The following is a 24,315-nucleotide window of genomic DNA, read 5'->3' as shown; positions in this document are numbered from 1 at the left end:
TAATCCAAGAGGCAGACCGATGAATGGGGGGAACCGCTCCACTTTTGCCCAATTCAGGATCATTCGTGGGTGTTGGGCGGGTGTTTTTTTTTCCCCGCCCTTGCCTGCGCGCGTTTTTGTCCCCCCTCCCTCCCCCTTCTCGTTTGGTGAGCAAGCTCCCCGCTGGAACCAGTTCAGCAGCTTCTGGTGACGCGCGTCCCGTTGCCGGTTACCTGAGCTGGCCACGTGAGCGCCACATCATCGGGGATTTTGATAGTCGCGGAAAGAAGGAACCAGGAAAAGAGCCTGGTCCGAGACTGAGGAGAAAGGGACCTCGGCTTTGGGGCTGAGGTCGCGTGGGCCAGCGAGCCCGGGCCACTCTCCGTGGGTTGTCCCCCCCCTCCCTCCAGGCCCCTGCGCTGAGCCGCCCGAGTCACTCAGGGCTCCGGGCAGGGCAGCAGCGGTGGCGGGCTGGCGCTCGGAAGGAGTGCGAGGCGCTGGCGGGGGAAGATGCTGCAGTCTCTAGCGGGCAGCTCGTGCGTGGAGAGGCACCGCTCCGCCTGGTGCTTCGGCTTGCTGGTGCTGGGCTACCTGCTGTACTTGATCTTCGGCGCCGTGGTCTTCTCGTCGGTCGAGCTGCCCTACGAAGACCTCCTGCGCCAGGAGCTGCGCAAACTGAAGCAGCGCTTCGTGGAGGAGCACCAGTGCCTCTCGGAGCAGCAGCTCGAGAGCTTTTTGGCGCGCGTCCTGCAGGCCAGCAACTACGGCGTCTCGGTGCTGAGCAACGCTTCGGACAGCTGGAACTGGGACTTCACCTCGGCGCTTTTCTTCGCCAGCACGGTGCTCTCCACCACAGGTAAGCAGGGGGCGGCAAGCGCGGGCCTTAGCCCGGGCCTGGCCTGGCCTGGACTTTGCATTGGGAACTTCCTTCCTAGGCCAGCCACGGGCCTGCCAAACCGCGCGGAAAGGTTGAGTCCGCAACGGTGGGAGAAAGTGGCGGCTTCCCTCCTCCACCTCCTCTTCCTCTCCCCCACCACGCACCCCTTTCCAATGGAGAAAGAGGTGGGTCGGTTAGGAAAATGTAGAAGGCAGAGACCGAGAGTGTTTCTTGTGGGATTGCATTGCGGCTGTTTGGTTTGCAAAAAAAAAAAAAAGGGTCTGCCTTCCCACAACACGCTTAACACCCTTACTGAAATAATACGCGCCTGGAGTCGTTTGACGCATTGAACCATAAAATAGCAAAAACGGGCTGCGTTAACAAAGTGTCCCACAAAGAAACCCCAACCGGGGTTGATGCTTTGTTACCCAAGAATTGCAGGTATGGTGGGGTGCAAATGGAGCCGCTTAAATCTTGGCTTGGTTGAGCGAGGTCTGTGATCACAGTCAGGGTCTTTCCATCTTATAAAGGGGCATATTTGTAGCTCTGGGTTGAAATGAGGGGTGCTTGGTGCTCTCTGAGCTTGGTTGCTTTCTTGCAGACATTACCCAAACTAGGTATCATCATCAGTGCTAGTGATGCAGTAGCCTTGATGATGCTACCTATTTCCGGTCATGAAGCGTCTTCATGAAAACCAAGCTCAGACAGCACCCAAGGACAGCACCCTCTTTCCCCTTCAGGCATTTCCATGTTTCTCTCCAGTCCTTTTTTGTGCACATAGCTAACACTTTCAAAACAGAGCACTACAGAACAGAGGACTTTGAAGACAAGGTGCTCATGTCTTTTGTGAAGTGGTAATCCAACTGCAGAGTTTTCTTTCTTTTTCTCATCATTGTGTCATCCTGGGCTCCCGTCCCTTTCCCCCAGTTAATAGGGCCAGTACCTCTTCCTTTAGTAATAAAATGCTGGGATTGGATCCTGCTTGCAATATAAGAAAGAAGCCAGCCCAAGAAAGAAACAATCCTAGCTGGGTTCATACGTTACATTTCAGTTGGATTTTATTGTACAGTCTAAGTAGTACTAGGCCCGTCAAAACTGGCCATCTGGTTTTAAAAATGGTAAATGTACACTTTGAAAGCATGCTTTTTCACCAATGCTATTACAATGTATTTTTGTTTAACTGTGCTTGTAGGGTCATAAAACAGTTTTACATATTCCCAGTGAGAACCTGTTTCTATAAATGAATATGCTTTTACTTTTAGTCTGAAGTCACATGCGATGCTAAGTCATGTAAATTGCTTAGCTTTGACCGTTTTACTTTGTTGTTTGAATCCAAATACTTATATATTTATTATTAGATATATATTTAGGTATCTGTTAGATTTGTATCCCACTTTTCATTCAGGAATTCAAGCAGGGGCACACAGTCGTCTTCCTACTTTTTCTTCACTTCAACATTCTTGTGAGGTTAGGCTGGGAAAAAAATGACTGGCTGAGAGAGACTAAAAGCTGGGTGTGTCTACTTCTGTTGAAAAATGTATTATGTGTCAACCAAGTGTGTGACTTTTGGCCAGAATAGTTTTTATCAAGCCAGCCCATTCTGCCTTGTTTAACAGTCTGAGCTTAAAACAAGCCATAGTTTCACGTACATGATATCTTCGTTGCATTCATGAAAATCTTGTACTGTCAACATTGTAAATTATTACTCTATACAGGTCCTGCAATAGTTATTTTTTAGAAGAATGAAATTCTGATAAGTGAGAATGTCATTTTGTTGCTTTGATAATGAATCATCTCTGCATTAGCATGTCTGGTAAATGTGACCTTATGCATCCATCCATCATTAATATTATTATCATTGACCAGTTCAATAACCATCAGATTTGTCACTCATGGTTTGCCTAGAGAAGTGTGTCAAACATTATGTGTAGCAACAGAGAAGCCTTTGGGGTATCTTTAGTTAAAATGCCCTTTTAAACCAGTAGAACTTGAAAATGAAGAAGTTGCTCATGCCTTCTCAAATACAGGGAGCACATCCCACTGCTAAAGAGAAGGTTGAGAAGATGCCACTTTCTTGTTGTGTTTCTCTTTCCAATTTGAATAAGGTGACCTGGTAAGGACAAGATGGTATTGTATTTCTTGATATAATGGAAAAAACGATTGCTCTCATATGACCGAGGAAGGGAAAGCACACCCATAACTAATTCATCATTTAGCTTGTGTCCCTGCAGCTAATTCATTGTGTACCGAAATGTATGTTATCTAAAGTTTCTAAATCTTCCAGTTAAGTATGAATCCTTTAATGCATTTTTCCCTTAGTTCTAAATTAAGATCCTTTTATGGATAGGATATATTGCCCTTAAATTGTTTAGAGGTCTTGCTGATTCAGCAGTTAAAATTGCATAAAGTGGTATGAGGTACTGTCAATGTGATATTCAGTATATAACCGTATTCTGATTGGTTTGGATGACATGAATGATAATGAAACTTTCGTATTAACCATTACTATTCTGAAAATTGCCATGGTATTATGTGTCCTTTTGGAAGGTGATATTTTTGATGGACAGATTTTATGTTTTTATTAGGATTGTGTGTGCTCAAAAAAAAGACATACGATTCAGACTTTGCATAAACAACTAAAATTATTAAAGCAGCTGCATCTTTTTTTCAAGCTTGCTATAAACAGCGTATTGTTCATGAGACATTTTTCATGAAAAATCTAATACGCTTTTTCCCAATCATTTTTGAATTTTAACTATGACAATCATAGTTAAGAGCCATTGATGGGGTGATTAAAGCACCAGGCTAGAAACTGGGAGACCATAAGTTCTAGACCTGCCTTTGGTACAAAGCCAGCTGGGTGACCTTGGGCCAGGCCCACAGCCGAGGAGACAGGCAATAGGACACTACAGTACTTCTGAAATCTTGCCAAGATAACTACAAGGAATTTTCCAAGCAGTCACCAGGAGTCAATTATAACTCAAAGTGCCTCCCCCAAAAGAGCATTGGACCACCTGGATTCCATTGCTGTAGATGATAATGATGATGACAGTGACAAAATATTTTGAACTGTTCAACAAACTCAAAATTGTGAATCAAGAGCATGGGCTTCTTGTCATCCAAAATGATTTAAGCTAATCGTAGAACATTTCCACAACAGTCTGACAGTTTCACATCATTGTGATGCTATATAGTCCACCAGCACCAGAGATTTGTGGCCGGATAGAACTATAAATTATTTGCATAGAAAGTCTCTGGATCTCATGTGATATGAGTGAAATTTTCTCATGCAACAAAGCTTCCCTTCCGATCCCACCCCAGCTGTAACGTATAAAACTAGGTTAGATTCCAGCAAACTAAGTAAAAAAAGAATTCAGTGGCTTTTCTTGAAGCAACCAAGTGGTTATGTTCCACTTTGCGTATCTATGATGCTGTTTTATACACAGTTTTCTGACTGTCGTTGATTGATGGTTTCACACCTTTATGTTCTTTTTATTAATGTCTATTTAATACAACAGCCAGTTTGGCATAGTGGCTAGGGCATCAGGGCTAGAAACTGAAGAAAAGTGATTTCTAGTCCCACCTTGGCAAAAATCAGCTAGGTGATCTTGTGCCAGTTACTTTCTCACAGCCCTAGGAAGAAGGCAATGGCAAACCACTTCTGAGAAACCTTGACCAAAAAACCCTGCAGGACCTATCCAGGCAGTCTCCTAGAATTAGACACAATTGAATAGAAGAAAAATAATAATAAAAATTGGCAAAGTTTAAAATAGTAAAAGGAAAAAAAATGAATTTAAGAAACAACCTGGTAAAATTATAATATATGGAACACCTTCATTGGATATTTAAAAAGAAAAATATCATTTGTACCAAACAGGACTGTTCGTCATACTGTTTCAAAAGAAAGAGTAGGGGAAGTTATAATCAGAACATTAATTAAATGTGTAGAAAAGGGAGTCTTCGAAATATTTTAACAAGCTTTCTTTTCATGAACATGAGAAAGATGCTTAAAAATAAAAGAAACTATGATACAAAAATATCTCAATTGAGAATAATTGACTTTCAAATTTCACTTAGCAAGACTTTTGATGTTCTAAAAGGAACAGTCTTAAAAAGAAACTCATATTCTCCATTGCATTTCTATTTATAATAGGACCTATAGTTTATAAACGTGGGAATTGAGTTTCTAAGAAATAATTCTTCAAATTCTGTAATTAAATGTGATGGATAACTATTTTATTGCAGTGACTTATATATTTGTACTGACCGTAGTTATAAGTAAACTCTTAAGCACAATGCTTAATCTGGTAGCTGTTTTTAATTAAAAATAATAAATATTCCACAATGGACTAGATAGAGGTTAATGAGCTGAAGTAATGCTATAAATAGGTAACTCCCAAGGAAGTGTCCTTGATGACTGTGAGAATCCATCCATAGATGATTTGCAGGCCATAACCTACCCCTTACAAGAAAAGCTGAGCTCTGATGATTTGCAGGTAGGATTAGCATATGTATATGTATATGCTAAGATGTCATATTATGGTATGCCAATAAAGGTGATCCAAAGTATTACATAGTGCTAGATTCTACAGCGCAACCTCTGTCTGGCATTGCCTATCAATTTATATTACATCCCTTTCTGAACTTGGAATGTGCAAATTGTGATTCTTCAGGTAGCGAAGGAGGCACAGTCTACTTCTCAAGGCATTCAGGTGAGGACACTTCTCTTTGACCATTAGCCTTACTTTGAAGAAAGTGGTTTTTGCTTGTGCATTCCTTACGGCAGTGGTCCCCAACCTTTTTGTACCAAGGACCAGTTTCAAGCACAAACACTTTTTCAAGGACCGGGGGGAGAGAAAGAATCCGAGTTTGGTGGTTTGCTTGCAGACGTTTCATTACCTGACTAGGTAACATCTGATGTTGTTACCTAGTCGGGTAATAAAACGTCTGCCAGCAAACCACCAAGTTCAGGAGCGCCTCGGCCCTGCCTCCTCAGCCCCATCCCTCAGGTGTCTCCCTCCCTCCCTCAGGTGTCTGCCTCGTTCCTCTCTCAGTCGCTCTCTCGCTGCCACCAGCCCAGGAAGAAACTGCTTCAAAGAAACTGCCGGGGTGGCTTTTCCTGTCGCCGCAGCTCCTCCGAGCGCCCGTTCACCCCCACCCGCCCGCCCGCCCGTGGTTCAACCCAGTGCTCCGTTCTGCCTGCCTGCCTTCGTTTTGGAGCAGCTTCGGATGATAAAAAGAGGCGAATAGTTATTATTCTCAGCCGAAGCTGCTCCCAAACAACCAGACAGGCAGGCAGGCAGAACGGAGCACTGAATTGAAGCGCAGGCGGGCAGGTGGGGTGGAGGTAAACGGGCGCTCGGAGGAGCTGCGCCGACAGGAAAAGCCACCATCACCCCGGCTTCTGAAGCAGTTTCTTCCTGGGCTGGTGGAGCAGTGAGAGAGCGACTGAGAGAGGAACAAGGCGGGAGGAAACCGGCCGCTGCTGAGCCAGAGAGCAGGACAGGCTTCGGTTGCTTCCTCCCTCCCCTTCTTTCATTTGTGTCCTTGATCCCGATCCCAGCAGCATTCACCAAAGGTGAAGAAAGCCGCCATTTTTTAAAAAAAATTCTTTGCGGCCCGGTACAGAGTGCTCCACGGACCGGGACCGGTCCGCGCCCGGTGGTTGAGGACCCTGCCTTATGGTACAGAAGTCACCTCTGCTGTTGACGCCAAACAACATATCAGGTCCATTCTGCTGCTCACCAGGGAGATGGGAGGTTTTGTATCCCAGTTTTGTCTCAGTTTCATTAACATAAAGTGTCCCTTCAAAGCTGAACACATCTCTCTTCTCAGTCCAATTTAAGGAGCTGGTGTTGGGTTTAAATCACTTACCAGTTTGAGACTCCAATATAAGGAGTGCGTCTTCCCATATTAATGTAACCATGAATTAAAGCATCATAAGAGAGGCATAAAGGAGAGACCCTTTTCAGCTCCAGAATGCTTGAGAGAACTTGATCATCATTACATTCTTTTATTGCCCGATTAAAAAGCCTTTTATGCTTTATACGCAGCTTAATACTGTTTCTTGGGATTCTAGCTAGTTGGTTTATTTTAGTTTACTAACTCCATGGACTGATATTCTGTTATATGCAATTGTACTTGGAAATGTGGTTTCATTATTTATTTATTACACTTGTATCCCTCAGCTGTCAAACAACTCATGGCAATTGCTGCTAAATAATATAAGCAATTTAGAAATATTTAAAGAAAAATATACCCGGGATATATTTTCACTGCAGTCGAAAGAATTCAGAGTCTTCCTTTGTTTGTTTGCATGAGCATTTTACAACTTTATGAAATATTCAGTGCAAGCGTGTTTAGAAAGGCTTTTCACATTACAGACACAGTAAATTATTTTACAAGCAGGCAACTTACATTCATTTTTGAAAGAGGCTGATTATTGTTATTGTTGGGTTTAAGGTTTTCTTTGAAACGATTGATGTAGTGCTTTAGTTTATTGACTTCATAGAATTCCAAAACTGGAAAGGACCTTTGAGTCAATTGCTCAGTTCAGGAAAATCCCAGGATATGGCTACCAAGCCTCAATTTCCCAATGAAGGAAACCCCATCACCTCTCTCAATAATAAAACCACACCTGGAGTACTGCATCCAGTTTTGGTCACTACATTACAAAAAAAGATATTGAGACTTTGGAAAAAGTGCAGAGACAAGCAACTAAGATGATTAAGGGCCTGGAGACTAAAACATACAAAGAAACGTTGCAGGAATTAGCTATGGCTAGTCTAGAGAAAAGAAGGACTAGGTATTCCAGTATTCCAATATTTGCCACAAAGAAGAGGGGTCAACTTATTTTCCAAAGCACCAGAACGCAAGGCAAGAAACAATGGATGGAAACTAATCAAGGAGAGAAGCAACCTGGACTTAGGGAGAAACTTTGTAACAGTGACAACAATTAACCAGTGGAATAATTTGCTGTCAGAAGTTGTCGTGCTTCATCACTGGAGATCTTTAAGAAGAGACTGGAGGGTAACTTGTTTGGAATGGTATAGGGTCTCCTACTGGAGCCGGGAGTTGGACTTGAAGACAGGGTTGCCAGATCGCAGCTTGGCTCTGCAGCCAAACTCAAGTCAAAATACGGCCAAATTTGGCCAAATTATTTTCTCTCACGGCCAAATTTTCCGGCCAAATTTTTCTATGCAATATAACATGAGGATATATTGTTTTTTGTTTTTTTTAACTGTTTTTAAATAATCAAATCATAAAAAATAGTCTTTATTCGACAACGTGACATGACGTCATGGGAATTTCTGCGTTTCTTTACTCACATCCAGGCTAGGCAGCTCACTTCAAATAACCGCTACTACCATTTGGAAAGCTGGATGGCTGAGAATCTCCATAAATCTCTAAAGAGGCTTCTTTGGGGCCAGTCTCCTGTTCCCATGAAGCGACCTCTCTAAAATCGGAGACTCAGGCACTTTTCAGCAGGCACTAAAAAGAAATGCTCCTCGCACCCCTGTGCGCAATGACACTCTTACATTCCGCTTCGCGGCAGAGGCACGAAGAAAAAGGGGATGGAAACGCGCGCAGCGCTTCTTTGATTCGGTGCACGGGCGCTTTCCTGCCCTGTTGCCATGCCAAGAGCTTCCTCGCACCTCACCTGTAAAAAAAACAAACAAACCCTTCCCACGACACAGGAACAGCACCACGCACATTTTTGAGGGACAAAAACTCCCGGCTCGTTTCAACAAGTCCGGCGTTGGAAGCCAAAGAAAAGGCTTCACGCTCTTATTCCCGTTTATTGACCCATTCACAAGAAGTGCAAAATGGGCGGGGGGTGGCGTTTCCGCACATCGAACTGCTCAAAATGGGTTAACCCCCCCCCCACACACACAAATACCCATTGGGGTTGTAATGGGAACATCGCACCGCTTCCCCCCCTCCAGCCGATTTTTAAGGCGGTTTGTGTTGAGGCGAAGTGGGGGAAGCAGAGATTTTGAAGTCTACATCTATTGCGAGTCCCACGTTGTGTTTTACCCCCGAAGTGAGACGCTCCTACCTAAGTCCCGCTATGGGTTCCTAGGAAGAAACAAGCCAATTGGGGAGTTTTGGTGGCCTGAGGCGAATAAAGTGAGCAAGGGACGGGACCGCACTTGGAGTAAACCTGTGTGTGTGTGTGTGTGTGTGTGTGTGTGTGGAGACCCCGACGGGAAGACTACACAACCCTCTCCCTCTCCCTCTGGCGTGCTAATCGGTGTGGCGGAGAAGGTCTTGCCGCGAGAAAACAATCCAATACTGAGATGTTTACATCCGGGTTAACATCCGCTTATATTATGCAGCGCTGTTCACAGTCAGAAGGCTTTGGCCTGTGTATCACGTTGTTTTTCAGAGGTTTTCAGACAATCTGACAGTCATTTTCATGCAAATATATTGTATTGAAAACCGGTATTCAGCCAACATTTCGATTTCACGGCCAAGCAACTTTCATATGGCCAAATTTCTTATATTGGCCGAGACATGATTTTTTCACGCCAAACAGATTTCTATACGGACAGATTTCTCGAATTTGGCCGGAAAAACGGCCAGATGGCAACCCTGCTTGAAGACCTCCATTGTCCCTTCCAGCTCTATTCTGATTGAATTTCTTCTATTGTCAAAGAGTTCTGTTCATTATAATTTTTTTTCCTAATGTTTATAAGAATTCACCGTCCTGGTACTGAATCCCTCATTTGGTGTCTAGTGCTATAAAAATTATAGAGCATAGGTTTTAATTTCTATGCTGATGTACTGGAGGCATCAGATATGCTGTTTTCTCAAAGTCTTCATGGCAAGGATAAAATAAGTAAAAATAACATGATGTTGACATATATTGGAACTCATGTAGCACATGAGTCATGAATGTTTTCTCAGAAATAAATCAATGGTCTGTCTCCCAACTAAATGTTAATGCATTTAGCCAACCTTAGAAATTAAAAAGGCTATTTTGCAGAAGGATTAGCTAAATTCAAATAAATGTTCTTCTCTAAAAAAATAAAATTTAGAAGAAGACCTGAATCCAGACACTGTGGGTAAGAGCTGTTCATTATTAACCAATATGTAAGCCATTTTAAAAATCTGTATTTATTCTTTCATCATATTTTTAAAACTACACAGCAATATTGTAATATAATGTAATGTTAATTGTTCGGGTATTTTGCCACGTCATTGTAGTTGTGCTTTTCCTTGCACCGCCTGCCCCACCACATACATTGGACAAACTAACAGAAGAATAAGTGCACTCGTTGAAGAACATAAGAACTCAATCAAAAAAGAAGAACCGACCTCTTCCCTGGTCCAACACCTCAAAGCCACAGGACATGAGATTGACTTTAAAAATACCAGAACTATCGCCAAAACCGAACACTTCAACAACAGAATAATCAGAGAAGCCATAGAGATAGAAAAATGCCCACACAGCATGAATAAAAGAGATGACACCTCCCGCTTACCAGCCATTTGGAAACCCGCCCTCATGAACAGACGAGTACCTAACATGATGAATGACACCAGACCCACACCCACGAGGGCCACACAAGATGCCACCACCACACTTCCACGTAAAAAGCAGACTCACACCCACACAAAAGATGAGACACGACCACAGACCAGAAGCCGCACTGCAGCTGCATCACTACCCACTTCAAACCCCTCTGAGCCATACATGAAGCGAACTGACCCCCACCATGAAGATGCAGCACGACCACGAACTCGAAGCCAAACAGCAAGATCACAGCTCACCAGCTCAAATCCCAGTAACTAAGACCAACCTGAGCACAACCAAGCCCCCACCTGAACAGAACACACCTCCAGCCAATCAGAACATGGCCAACCCCCAACCAATCAGAACACAGCCAAACCCCCAACCAATGAGAACACACCCCCACCCAATCAGAACACAGCCAAGCCCCCACCCAATCAAGTCACACCCCCACTAGCAGTTAAAAGGAAGAAGCAGCTGCAAGCTCACATCACTCTGGGAAGCACAGAGCTGAAGACAGAAGCCTGAAGATGATGAATGAGACTTCATCGAAACTTCCAATCTTACGCGGGAGAAAACCCGAATAACCAAAGATCCACATACAAATACCTGCGAGAACCTCAGAAAACATATGTGTGTGTGTGTGTGTGTGTGTGTGTGTGTGTGTGTGTGTGTGTGTATATATATATATATATATATATATATATATATATATATATATATATATATATATATATATACACACACACACACATATATATATACAGTGTGTATGTGTGTATAATTATAATATAAATTAAAAACTTAGAGTGAGAGATACCTCACTGATAACATCACTGCCAACAAGAAAATTATGTTGACTGCTGGATGGATTAAGAAAACTATGTAATTAGAGTCTTAATAACTCAAGTAATCAACTCAGGAGCTGTATTTAAAATTCAAAGAGTGAAGGATCTGTAATATCAATTTCAAGCACTGATTCATTCACAAACCTGCTGGCCAGAGGGCAAAAATTGAATTTTCTGTAATAACTATGACTGTGCAGTGCTTTGGATCTGAAGGGAAAAATTCCTTTGGTTCACACACAAGCACACACATACTATGGTATCTATCTGCAACTTTCCCAGAATCACACTGAAGCTGCAGAGGACAGCCACAGGATCCTGGGAAAAGATGTGGTTGATTTAAAGAGTTACAAATTGAAGCCACACGAGCAAACTTTCTTTTATATAGAGGTGGGAAGTAGGGAATGTTATTGGCTACTTTTCTTGTAAACTGCTCAGAGCCATATTGTTTGAGTTGGACAGTAAAATAAATAAGGAAATAGATTAATCCTGTGAACTGTGTTATCATTAATGTTTAAAATATTAAGTAATTACCAGATAACTTTACTGGTGTTTATTTCCAGTTTTTGGCAAAACCTGCCCCGCCCTTTCATTTAGCAAAATGGATTCATTTCATGACCACAGCATTCTCTTAAGACTATTGCAAAAAATGCTAGAAAAACCGGGTCAAGTCACATGATGTTTTGACTTATGGCTGTAATTCCAGGCTCTATTACAATTGTAAGTCAAAGGCAACCTTTTTCACAGAAGAACTCGGGCACTGATACTATCCTTTGGCAGCCTCTGCACTCACAGTAGTGGTTCCTGCAAAAGTCCCCTCAATTCCAAATTGAGACCCTCTTGTCTAGTCTCACCTTTCCTCTATTTTGTGTTAAGGCATTACAGCTTTAATGTCTGCAGAGATTCTCAGTCATCCAGGTCATGGTTGTCCTAAAGGTGCTTTTTCAGGAGGCAACTGGACTTTCTGGTTTTTCGTTTTGAAGATGTTTTGCTTCCCATCCAGGAAGCTTCTTCAGCTCTGACAGGAGCGTCAGTTGATTTCCAGAGGAAAAATGGCAGACTACAGGTACAAGGAGCACTACTCGGGTGACCCAGAGGACATAGATAAACCTCCAAGTGCTTCAAAGACCCTCTAAAACAGCGGTCACCAACCAGTTGGCCGTGAGAAAATTTTGGTGGGCCGCAGAGAAATCTCACCCCCAGAACACCCCCCAAAGCAATTAATCCAGGCTGTGCAGAAACACAAGTCTGCGCCGCCCACATGGCCCGCGGGAATCCTCCCCGCCCACTCACTCCTTACCCGACAAACTTGCCTGCTAAATTGCTATTTTTCCTTTTTCCAACCATCATCTGTTCTGCTGTGCCGAGAGATTTAGATTAGCTAGGAAGCAGGAAATGGTTGGATTTCTTGCTTTCTAGCTAGTCTTTAGATCTTCGGCTCAGCACAGCCAAACCTCCCTTAGGACTGAAGGTTTGCTTGCAAGCAAATTCAGTGCAGGCTCACAGCAAGCAAATTTGAGAGACTGAGCTAGCTGATGGCAGATAGATAGATCATTGAATGATTCTGTGAGCAACTCAATCTGCCTGCTTTGCCTGATTTTGGGGTAATAGTTGCTCTTTTTTAATAAAAAAATTCAATATTTATATAAATATTTATAATATTTATATACAAGCCATGCCCAGCCAGTTACATGACCACCAAGCCACACCCACAAATTAGGCCATGCCCACAGAACCGGTTCGTGGTCCCTGGGATCTAAAATTACGAGTTTGGTGGTCACTGAGGTCCAAAAGGTTGGCGACCCCTGCTCTAAAAGGATGCAAATGACCAGCTGTCTGCAAGGAATATAAATCCTTCCATTCCCCACTATCCTGTCAGAGTTGAAGAAGCTTCTTGGATGAAAAGCGAAACGTCTTCAAAGACAAAACAAGAAAGTCCAGTTGCCTCCTGAAAAAAGTACCTTTGGTACAGCTTTGACGTTTTTTCATACAGTAAATCAAAGCACTCCTGGCTACAGGAGAAAATATGTAACCCATTTTTTGTTTGTTTGTTTTATTCCTCTCTTATTTTTTCTACACATTTTATTTCCAGCACGATTTCTGCTTCTCATTTCACAGGAAGAAATAACTTTCCTGGGTTTTAGAACTTCTGTTGGATTTGTTAGACGTTGGATTTATTAAATACATCAGTTGATATAAATGTATTTTACTGTCAAGCTATAGTGAAAATTCTACTACTCATGTGCTACTGACAAGTGCCATATAATACTGTTGGAAGCCTGGGCTGGATTAATTGCTCCTGACATTGGTTCCTCCTAGGCTGAGTCATGATTATGCACAAGTACACAGGCATTTCTTGTGCTACTAGCCAGCCAGGGAGCAAGCTTGATGTAAAACCTTACTTTTTTCACCGGCAAATTGCATTTTGTTGGATAGGGTCCAGCGTTCAAGTCTTGTCAATATCTTTCTGGATCTTGAGCCTATCTTCTAAAGTGTTAGTTATCCCCCCCCCCCTCAGCTTCATATCATCTGCAAATTATATGAGTTCCTCTTCTATTCCCTCATCTAAATCATTTATGAAAATGTTGGAATAGCATTGGGCCTAAGACAGACCTTTGAAGTACAGCATCACATGCTTCCCTCCGTATAGATCTAGTTCCATTGAGGTCTACACATTGAGTGCGGTTGGTCAGCCAGTTATGAATACATCTGACGGTGATGCTGTCTATCTCATGTTTTTCTATCTTGGCCTCTGCCAAGAGAGTCCAGAAATCCAATAAACAAGGAACAATAAAAAGGACAAGAAACACAAAGAGGTGGAATCCAGAATTCCAAAGATAATACATCGCAGCAAGGTAAAGGCAACATAACTGAGATTTACAAAATCACGTGCCTACCATCCCTATCCTATTGTTTCTTTTTATTTTTCTTATACGTATCCATTTCATGTATTCATAACTATGTTTATACTTATACCTATTATCTTGTAAGCAAATAAATTTAAAAAAATGTCTTTGTACAGAATGAAATGAATAAATGAGCCAAACTGGGCCTCTACCCAAATGTCCAGCTGAAGTACTATTAGCCTCTGCTCTCCTTCTGACCCACTTTTTGGCTAGCCTGGCTGCCATGAAGAGCTAAACCTCCTGTTGCTGGATCTTTAAAGCTCTCCTTTGCTTAAGACTGGAGGTTTGAAGTTCATGCCTGAGAGGCTGTTAGTGGGTGCAGACAGGGATACTGGCTTTACCTCACGCAGAGGCATTGGTTTCACCTTCTGCAAATTATCCCTAGATGTCCTTGGCTCTTAATTGCCCTTCTTCAGAAGACAAGTCAAGCAAGACCATAAAAAAGCACTAGTTTTACAGCTGACAATTGTCATGGTGTTTTAGGAATAAACCATGGTTTTCAACAGTTTGGGTTAATGAGAGTAAGCATTAAAAATTGATGCACATTTGTAAATGCCACAGCTGAAGATGAAAAAGCATAGCATTAAACTGATTTTCTTGCTTCAAAGAAACCTTGAACTCTCCATGTTTCTGAATATTCTATTCTTGGCAAAATAAATGTTATTTTAATTAGCATCCTTTTAACATAGCCATGCATGTTTTCTAGTCTACTAGGAGCATAACTAGAATTGGGGACTAATGCAAATGTTCGAGATTCAACAGCATTTTCACATACTATCTACAGGCTTTTAAAAATCATGACATAGCAGGCAACTGCTGAAAAGAAAGATTCAACACTTTTAACTGATGGGAAATTCTATACACCCAGCCCAACTGGAACATTTTATCCTTCATGTAAATTGCTATAAATCATTTTTGTTGTTTTAATCATTGTGCTAGGAGACAGTCCTAGTTTGCAAATAGTGGCCTCACCTTGATAATATTTATTGTTACTTCATTGCATGGCAGGTCAAACAAGTGTCCTGTGAATTTTCTACCAAGGGATCTTAAAGTAGCCTTCAAACCTGACTACCTCTTCTGTTTATTAGTTTTTACTGGGCAAAAGATTTTTGTTTGTTTCTTTCCCAATTGGCTTGCAATGTTAGAAAATCAGCTTGAGTTGCAATGAACTTACATCTGTTTTCAGTTTTGATATTCAGCATTTGGATATTCCAAAACAAATAATACATTGTAGTTGAAGTGCATGTAATTAATTCTGAGTTGATTTTATTTGAACAGTTTTATTTCAAAGATTTATATGATCACCCAACTCAGAAGTTGATACTGCATGATAGCTTATAAACTATATATTACAAGCTGAACAAGAAACATAAGTCTGGAACTGCATTTTTAGGGAGCAGGAGTGAGCTAATATTCCTCTATCATAATTTGTGGTTTGTAATTTGGATAAAAGAAACTATTAATTTCTCTCTGGTACATTAGCATGTCAGAGGGAGGGCAGACAATGGGGACACTGGGGGGGGGGATAGTCTCAAGGATAGTCTCAAGGACAGTGTTGTGGTTAGCTGGCAGCAGGTGTGGACGGCTGAGGAGAGCGAGGACTCAGATGATGGGCCAGGACCATTAGGGGAGTGGACTGCTGCCTTCAGAGGTTGTGGGGGCTGCGATGAGGTTCCCGAGGAGCGTGTGCCAAGTGTACAGGATTGCTCGCAGGAAAGAACAGCTATAACAGCACGGGCAACTCGGGAGTAAGGCTGCAAGGTAATGGCCCCTCCTTCAAGAAGATAAAAGGCAGCTGTGCAGTAAACGTTCTTTGTAGGAAGCAAAGACGTTTTGAAACTTAGCCTCGTGGACATTACTGTTGGTATTTGAAGACTCTTGTGTTGTAAACTATTTCTTATCTGTTGTTTTTTGGCAGCCTTGCAAAAACTTGGCAAGGCTCTTTCTTGTCAGAGCTAATTAGTTAGAAGCAGCCTTTTATCTGTGAAGAAACAGGATTCATGGGTGAAACATTAAAAGATTGTGCTGCTGCCTTTGTCTTGGAACCAGGTTTGGGTCAGAACAATGGGGAACCTGATGATGGGAAGTAGAACATGGGATGTCTTAGGGGGTGGGGAAAGACTGAGGCAAATGGGCCTGGGCCTGTGCCCATTTCCTCACCCCTGAGGCACCCCATGTTGTACTAAACGACCCACACAGTCATTTAATAACCACATCAGAGAAAGCAGGAGATGGGATCGTTGAGCAAGGTGATCTTATCTAACAACCATTACAACATGTGACCATAATGTACAGGCTCCATTATGGTCAGAGGTTGAGGACTACCTATATAAAGTTACTTTGAACCTCTGTTGGAAATGTGAACAATACAAAGGGACTTTCCATCATGTTTAGTGGATATGTAAAAGAGCTGAAAAGATTGGATACAAATACATTAATTCAGGACTAAAGTATAATAAAAACAAGAGGTTTTTCTTTGGGAACTAATGAACAGTTAACTAGAAAAATGACATGGACTTTTATTTTTATATATGACATGTGCAGCAAGATTGGTAAATGGTCAAAAGTGGAAAGGTTCGACACTACCCACAAGACAGGAATGGCTGGTTAAGATGATAAACTTTTCAGAGCTGGTTAAATTAATTTCTTTGATTAAAGAAAAAAGACAATATCTACATTTATGGCTGACTGGAAGCCCTTTACAGACTTTTTTCATGAAACAGAATAATGGCTTGTGGTTTTGATGATTAGGAAAAAACAGATAATTGAAAAAAGTGAGCTTTTTGTAAAGTAAGCAATGAGTAAACAAGCAAATATCCATATTTATATTTCCTGCAAAGGAAATTGGAAGCTTTTTTCTATTCCTATTCTTTTCTTTCTACATTTTTGTCTTTTCTTTTTCCTTTTTCTCTTTCTCTATCTTAATTTATGTATTAGTTTGTGTTAGTTTTAGTGTTCTCTTTAAAACATTAACAACATTTATATTAAAAGAAAAAGAGTGATTGTATTTGCAAGTGCTTTCTCCTCCCTCCCTCCATAGATGAGACAAATACTCTTCAGTTTCAAATGGCTCTCCCCACATTTCTTGGAGTATGAAGATTTTGTTAAGAACTCCAGATAAGTTCGCTCTGACTTTTCTCACGCCAAAATACTGTAGTTAGGAGTTTAATTACAAGGTGGCTTTTCAAATTTCAAAATACAGCTTTTCTTTCTCTTGGCTTTTTGCTATGTGGTACACATGAATGGTCTTTATTGAAGTACAGACAATGATGTAGAATGTAAACCTCCTCCGCACTTCAAACTCAGGTTGAGGTAACTGCTCCACCATCTTAAGTCCGCTCTCTGAGAGTGTATTCAAACTTAACAGCTTTCCTCCACACATAAATCTCTAAGCTTCACTCCTTGTCCTTGTGCTTGTGTTACAGGTTATGGCCACACTGTGCCTTTGTCAGATGGAGGAAAGGCCTTCTGCATCATCTATTCAGTTATTGGGATCCCCTTTACCCTGCTCTTCCTGACAGCAGTGGTCCAGCGCATCATTGTTTATGTCACCAGGCGGCCTGTACTGTACTTCCACATCCACTGGGGCTTTTCGAAGCAAATTGTGGCCATCATCCACGCAGTGGTTTTGGGCTTTGTGACCGTCTCATGCTTTTTCTTTATCCCAGCAATAATATTTTCTGTCCTGGAAGATGATTGGAACTTTCTGGAATCGTTTTATTTTTGCTTCATTTCTCTTAGCACCATCGGCCTTGGCGACTACGTTCCAGGAGAAGGTTATAACCAAAAATTCAGAGAGCTATATAAAATAGGAATTACGTGTGAGTAGCAAACGATCACTCTGGCAAGGAAAAAGGCCTTAACAACCTTTTATACTATATAACTGCAGAAACAAAAAATTGTTAATGAGATTTTTGAAACTCTCATTGAAGTTCTGCTTTTTGTTTAATGTGTAATTTACATTTTATAACTAATTGCTATAGAAGCTGTACAGTAGTCCTTGACTTGTAACCATTTATTTAGTGATTATTCAAAGTTATACTGAAAAAGTTGCACTAAGAAAAGTGACTTAAGATTTATTCACACTTAATGACCGTTGCAGCATCCCCATGATCAAAATTCAAATGCTTGGCAATTGGCATGTATTTATGACAGTTATAGACCATGTGATCACCTTTTGCAACCTAAGAAACAAAGTTAACGTGGAAGCCGAACAACCATGTTATTAACTGCAATGATTCACTTAACAACTGTGCCAAGAAAGGTTGCAAAATGGGTAAAGCTGATTTAACAATTGTCTTGCTTAGTAATGGAAATTTTGGGCTCAATTGTGGTTGTAAGTCAATGACTATCTGTATATTCTCATTCTTGCAAGCAAAGTTAACCAGTCAGATATTACTAAATGCAATCAAGCTCTTATAAATGATTCATAGAATAGTTATAAACTGTCTCTTTAACAATTAACAATTAAATAGAGCCACTATACTCAAGAAAGTGTTTGTGTGTCACCTCAAAGTTAGATGTATCATCAACCACTTCAAAGTTAGATGTATCATCCTCCAAACATTTATGTCAAATACTGATTTTTACTGTGACAAAAAGCAACTAGATATTCAGCTTTTTGACTTTTATTCCTTATCTTAAAGTACATTTTCTTACATGTGCTTTATATTCTTAATATTTACAAGGTTAATACAGTCTTTCAGAGAGTAGAGTAGATCACTCCAAATACTTCTGATTTCCTATCACTCTTTGTAACGTAATCTTATCATGTTTTAAAATACTTTATTACATGTTTATATAGCTTCTATCTCTTAGTTTTCAGCAGGTGTTGCATAAATAGGATAATGGGGTATTTAAATTGAAACTGTAGGTAATATAACAGTGAAACCCAGCCTTTTGTTGATTGCAATGATTAAAATGATATTTTTAAACTTACATATAGTTCCAAATTTATATTTAATTAGCAAGAGTATTATTGTTGATTGTATAACTCTTGTATTATACTCTGATTGTATAACTAATACTCTAAAACTCCATATTGATCTACTTTCAGGAGAGGGAGATATCCAAAGTAGCTTTTACATGTTAGTCAAATCCCATTATAAATGAGAGCTATTCAAGCCTTATTTATGTTTGATAATTATGTTAGTCAGTACACAAGATGGTGTACAATTCTGCTTAAGAGTCCTACTGTTTGATTTAAGTCTTTCAGAATGTGGGAGGTTTAATGGGGACATGTGAAAGGACTGTGCATGGCATGGGCATTAAGAGCTTCTGGATTAGCAATTAATCCTTTTCACTGTGGAGAGTTGCACTACTACTTACACTCGGTCAATTCATAGTTCACCAACTGTGATAATTTTTTCCTAGGTTACCTGTTGCTGGGCCTCATCGCAATGCTGGTTGTTCTAGAGACTTTCTGTGAACTTCACGAACTCAAAAAATTTAGGAAAATATTCTACGTGAAGAAAAACAAGGAAGAAGACCAAATGCACATTACGGAACATGACCAACTATCCTTCTCTTCAATTTCAGACCAGGCAGCATCCATGAAGGAAGACCAGAAAGCAGATGAGCCTTTTGTGACTCCTCAACCTGCAGTTAACTGTGACAGCTTGATAAACAATTAACCAGGGGCTTCCATTCCAGTATCAACAACAGTGCACTTAACATTCTTGCAGTTAGAAGTAGTACTATTAATGTAATTATAGAAGCAGGAATACTATGCTATAATATTCATATATTCATAATGCTTTGGGATCTTTTACAATTTATGGGCCAAATAGAGGTATTTTTGTTGCTGGCTCTACATAGTGGGAATGTTGACTGAAACTAGCGTGCAGTTGAGAACCTCAGGATTCATGATATATATGTAGTATGTAATCCTTGTTCAGTCTCTTTTCCTCTTCCACTCTAAAATCAACAAAATACTTTACTTTTTCACAAAAATCAGATATTCTTATGCCAATTTCATGCATGGTAACAAATCTTTGGAAAGCACTGAGTTAGTAAACCTTCATGCTTTCTACATAAGAGAATATGGTAGCCACAGCAGCCCTTAGAAAATAGGAATAATCTTCCAGATGGCAGTCACTGAGGTATGTGTCAGTGCAATTATTGCTACAGAACCGAAAAGTGAGAACCAAGTTTATTCTATGTCAGGATTCCGGCATGATTTATTAGGAGTGAACATGTCGGCATGACCTGTTTGAATCCTGGGAGTTGAAGTTCACAAGTCTTAAAGTTGCCAGGGTTGGAGACCCCTGTTCTAGATGAAAACTACTAAGCCTGAATGTGATCTCTGGGTGTTTTCCTTCTAGCCTTAAATATAACAAAAGGGTGTTATGCATTGGATTTTAGTGGGTTGTAGGAACAGAGACCCATGAACACCAGCATACAGAACTGAAGGCGTATTAGAGTAGAAAGCCATCTTCCTTAGCATTTTCACCTTCATGTTGGGCTCCTGTTTTAGCAAACTGGCTGTGATTTTCAAACTATTCATAGCCAAGCAATTTTACAGCTAAGATCTTATTTATTCAGTGAAATAATAATCAAGCTGAATATTAAAGTAATGATAAAAAGAGAAAAATACTTGAAAGCTCTTATCACCTAAAAGCACTGTATATGAATTTAATTTTTATTAATAGATTTTGTATCTTTACTAGGGAATTTGACTTTCTTGATAAATCTGCTTCAAAATCTATGTGAACTGAAATTTATTTTTAAGAAACCACAACTCAGAGATGCTTCTTTAATTTGATTTGAAGCTTAGTGTAGTGCATGCGCACCAAAACCGATATTTTTGTACCACTTATGTTAGTTTCGATTGTATAATTCAGCTGTTATTTATGTACATAAATATATTTATATATTGTGTGTATCATGTAGATTGCTAGAAATGAACTGTCAGATTTGAAATTTTAAAGGTTCCTTTCCTCATATATATATTTTTTATGAATCATTCAAACTATGGCACTGAAAATAATGACTTAAATTCTGACCAAATGAATGTGGAAGGATAAGTCATTATGCCTGCAATGTTAACATTCCTGTTTTGTTTTGTTTTATTATGACAGCCTATTCTTATTGGTGACAGTATTTCCAAGTAGCTTGAATGCTACAGCATCCTTCACACTGTACTGTACTACAGAATTCAGATGTTATTGACAGTTGTTGCCTGGAAACAGGTGAAGTTGTATAATTGCACAAGGTTGGTTTTTTTTTTTAAGTAAGAGAATATGATAACGCTTAGTTAGAAGAGGAATACTGTAGAAAAAACTGTAGAGATAAGGAACTATTATTCTAACAATTAGTATTTCAGACTTTTAAAATAAATTATGTATGGTTCCAATTCTCTCTCTCTCTCTTTTGACATTCTAATATTTAACTATAATTTTACTTGGCACATGCTTCTTCACGGCACATCTGAAACTGAACAGTGACAGACATTCAGTGTCCTATGTTCAATAGAGTGAAATGCAAAATGGTATATTATTATTATCATTAGATCCACAACAATGTGAAATCAGAGACATCCGTTCTTTAGCTAGTGTTGGCCTTCATTCACATCAGGTTTTTCCAAATAACTTAAGGTGTTGTACTGTAAAGTATTGGCATAGTACATGTGGGGATGCAAGCAACGGACCTTTTGCAGTTGATGAAAACATGGTCAATGCACAGATTTTCCAAGTGTTGTCCAAGATACTTAGTGTTGCCTTGATTGGGACCACCATGGCTGATTTATGCCATAATGTTTTGGTTTCTATTTTCAGATCTTGATGTTTTCATTATGGATGTTCACACATTCGGTCAGGTGTTTGGACTGGATTTGACATTTTTATCTACCTATTGAGTCCCTCCCAAGGTTATCATCATAATTATCATTATTGTTGTTGTAATTCAGAGAAAAAAAGTGGTTAGTAACATTTAAGCTGACGTACATATTTATCACCCATTAGTTAAAACTGATTTCAGGAAAAACTTCCATTAAACATCAAAAGCCTGCCTCAGTAGAAAAGCGCTGCCTTTCAACAAAAGGGCAAGTTCCTGAGGCTCAAAAAACCGAGAACATCCTCATATTCCTACTAAAAGGACCTCGGATTAGGGTGGGGTTTTAAAACGTATGTTTTCAGAATCTTAAAATCCAGACCATTTTATATATATGGATGCAGTACTTTACATAACATTTTATAGGACACATGAACTGATTTGTGCCTGAAAATGATTCAATAATCTATAAAGCTATAACTTTTCTTGTAACTGGGTCCTAGTTAATAGTTTGGCTATAATATTTGTGACCAATTAAAGTCTCTTAAAAGCTTTTCGTAGGCAGTCCCACATAGCTTGCATTAAAATAATTGAAACAGGAATTTCAAACTGATCAGGCCTTACACGGGAACAGTTAACACGCTAGCTGGAGCTGGGAAAACATACTACTGACTATAGGTAGTTCTCCATTCATGATGGTAATTAGGCCCCGAATTTCCATGGCTAACTGATGTGGTCATAAATTGTAATGTCACATGGCCTCATTACTTAGTGACAACAATCCCTGCAGTCCCTGTTCCTATCCTTTTGCAAGGTTTGCAGGTCATTAAGGAACCCTGTGGCTTCCAACCATCAAAGTCAACGGGGACGCCAGAAAGAAGTTCCAGGCAAGCAAGTTGCTGAGATGGTTAATGGCTTACATCTGGCAGGGGAGATGTCAAATGTGAAGAATCGGGACTGCACATTAAGTTCCAGTTAAACTGATTTATTGCTCATGCCTATACACAAGAATCTTAACAGTCAGCACTACATTGGCACTCGATAAGCATTATCAGAATTCAAGTGGGAGGCAGGGCTTGGATCACTTGTGGGAATGTAACAATGCTAGGCTGATTCCTCTCTTGACTCTGCCCCCAGGCTCTCCCTCATCTTCACCTACAAGAGAGTATATGAGGGTGTGCAGGTTGCCAGGGAGCTGCAGCAGGAACACAGCAAAGTTCAGGGATAATGAGCAAATGGCAACGAGGTTTGGATGGGTGACAGTGTGCGAGTGGCTGGAGAGCCATGGTGGTAAAGCTTGGTATGGATGCATGAATGGCTGGGGAGAAGCAGAGAGACTTGGGGTTGCTGCGGCTGGTCGCAGAAGGGTATTCAAAGATGTGGCACAGGGTGGGCATGAGGTGACTGCTGGGCACAGGAGATTTACTTCAGTGATTTGCAATCTTCCCTGATGATTTCCCCGTCACTTTTGCTTGTGAGAAGCCAGCAGGGAAGGCTACAAATTGTTATGATATGACTGGGATGCTGCAAATATCATAAACGTGAGATAGTTGCCAAGTGCCCAGATCACAATCATGTGACTTCAAGGATGCTGAGATGGTTAGAAGAGTCCGGGTTGCACCAAACATCTTCCATTTGAGAATTATGGAGGTCATTGTGCTCTCAGAAACCTTTAGTACTTTGGTGAAATGCTACCGTTTCGGCCCAGTTCAGCCAAACCAGTAGTAAAAAAAAGTTCCCACATCAGCTGAGGAGAAAGGAGAGAAAAGCTCAGGATCAGCCCTCCCACCTGCACTTTTTTGTTCTTTATCCTCTCAGCTAATTGGCACGGCAGAGCCTCAGCTGATGTTTGGAAAGCTGCGCACGTTTAAGTCCGCACGAACACGCAAAGGGCGTGATCACCGAACCGGTAGGGAAACGAGTAGAATCCCACCACTGCTTCAGTACAACAGAAATTTTATTGTAGCTTTCTCCAGATCTGTCCCTTGCAATAATCCTATCTCTTGAGCTCTGCAGGCAGTTCCTTTGACCTCGTGGCTTTTGCTCTGCTATAGCGTGCATTGTCAGCTGTGAGGCCTTCTACAGAGAAGTGTGTGCCTTTCCAAATCATGTTCAATCAATTTAATTTACCACAGGTTGACATCAAAGTGTAGAAACGTGTCAGCAACTATCAAGAGAAATGGGAGGCACCAGAACTAAATTTAGTGTGTTGTTGCAAAGAGTCTGAATACTTATGCCAATGTGATGTTTCAGGTTTTTTTCTTTTTAATACATTTACAGACATTTCTAAAATTCTGTTTTCATGCTGTCATTATGGGGTATTGAGTGTAGATTAACGAGAGAGAAAAATGTATTTCAACAACTGTAGAATCAGGTTGCAGCATAACAAAAGTGAAGGTGGTCTGAATACTTTCTGAATAC

General features: G+C 40.6%; 1 protein-coding gene across 1 annotated transcript; it reads left to right on the top strand.

Annotated features, from left to right (window-relative positions):
* The first annotated feature begins 234 nt into the window (after positions 1 to 234).
* Positions 235 to 21,478, top strand: KCNK1 (potassium two pore domain channel subfamily K member 1). Its single transcript, XM_026669438.2, has 3 exons — positions 235 to 835; positions 17,550 to 17,945; positions 19,498 to 21,478. The coding sequence occupies exons 1-3, from the start codon at positions 490 to 492 to the stop codon at positions 19,755 to 19,757; spliced, it is 1,002 nt and encodes a 333-aa protein (XP_026525223.2). The 5' UTR covers positions 235 to 489; the 3' UTR covers positions 19,758 to 21,478.
* Positions 21,479 to 24,315: the final 2,837 nt, after the last annotated feature.

This window comes from Notechis scutatus, chromosome 1, assembly GCF_049901735.1.
Source record: "Notechis scutatus isolate UNSWTSFEM ecotype Mainland chromosome 1, rNotScu1.2, whole genome shotgun sequence".
Taxonomy (NCBI): domain Eukaryota; kingdom Metazoa; phylum Chordata; class Lepidosauria; order Squamata; family Elapidae; genus Notechis; species Notechis scutatus.
The sequence above is the reverse complement of the archived record's forward strand: the minus strand, read 5'-3'. Positions and strand labels throughout refer to the sequence as shown.

Coding starts and splice junctions, on each gene's coding strand:
- KCNK1 (XM_026669438.2), top strand. CDS start 490: ATGCTGCAGTCTCTAGCGGGCAGCTCGTGCGTGGAGAGGCACCGCTCC. Junction 836..17,549: donor CACGGTGCTCTCCACCACAG/GTAAGCAGGGGG, acceptor CTTGTGTTACAG/GTTATGGCCACACTGTGCCT. Junction 17,946..19,497: donor ATATAAAATAGGAATTACGT/GTGAGTAGCAAA, acceptor ATTTTTTCCTAG/GTTACCTGTTGCTGGGCCTC.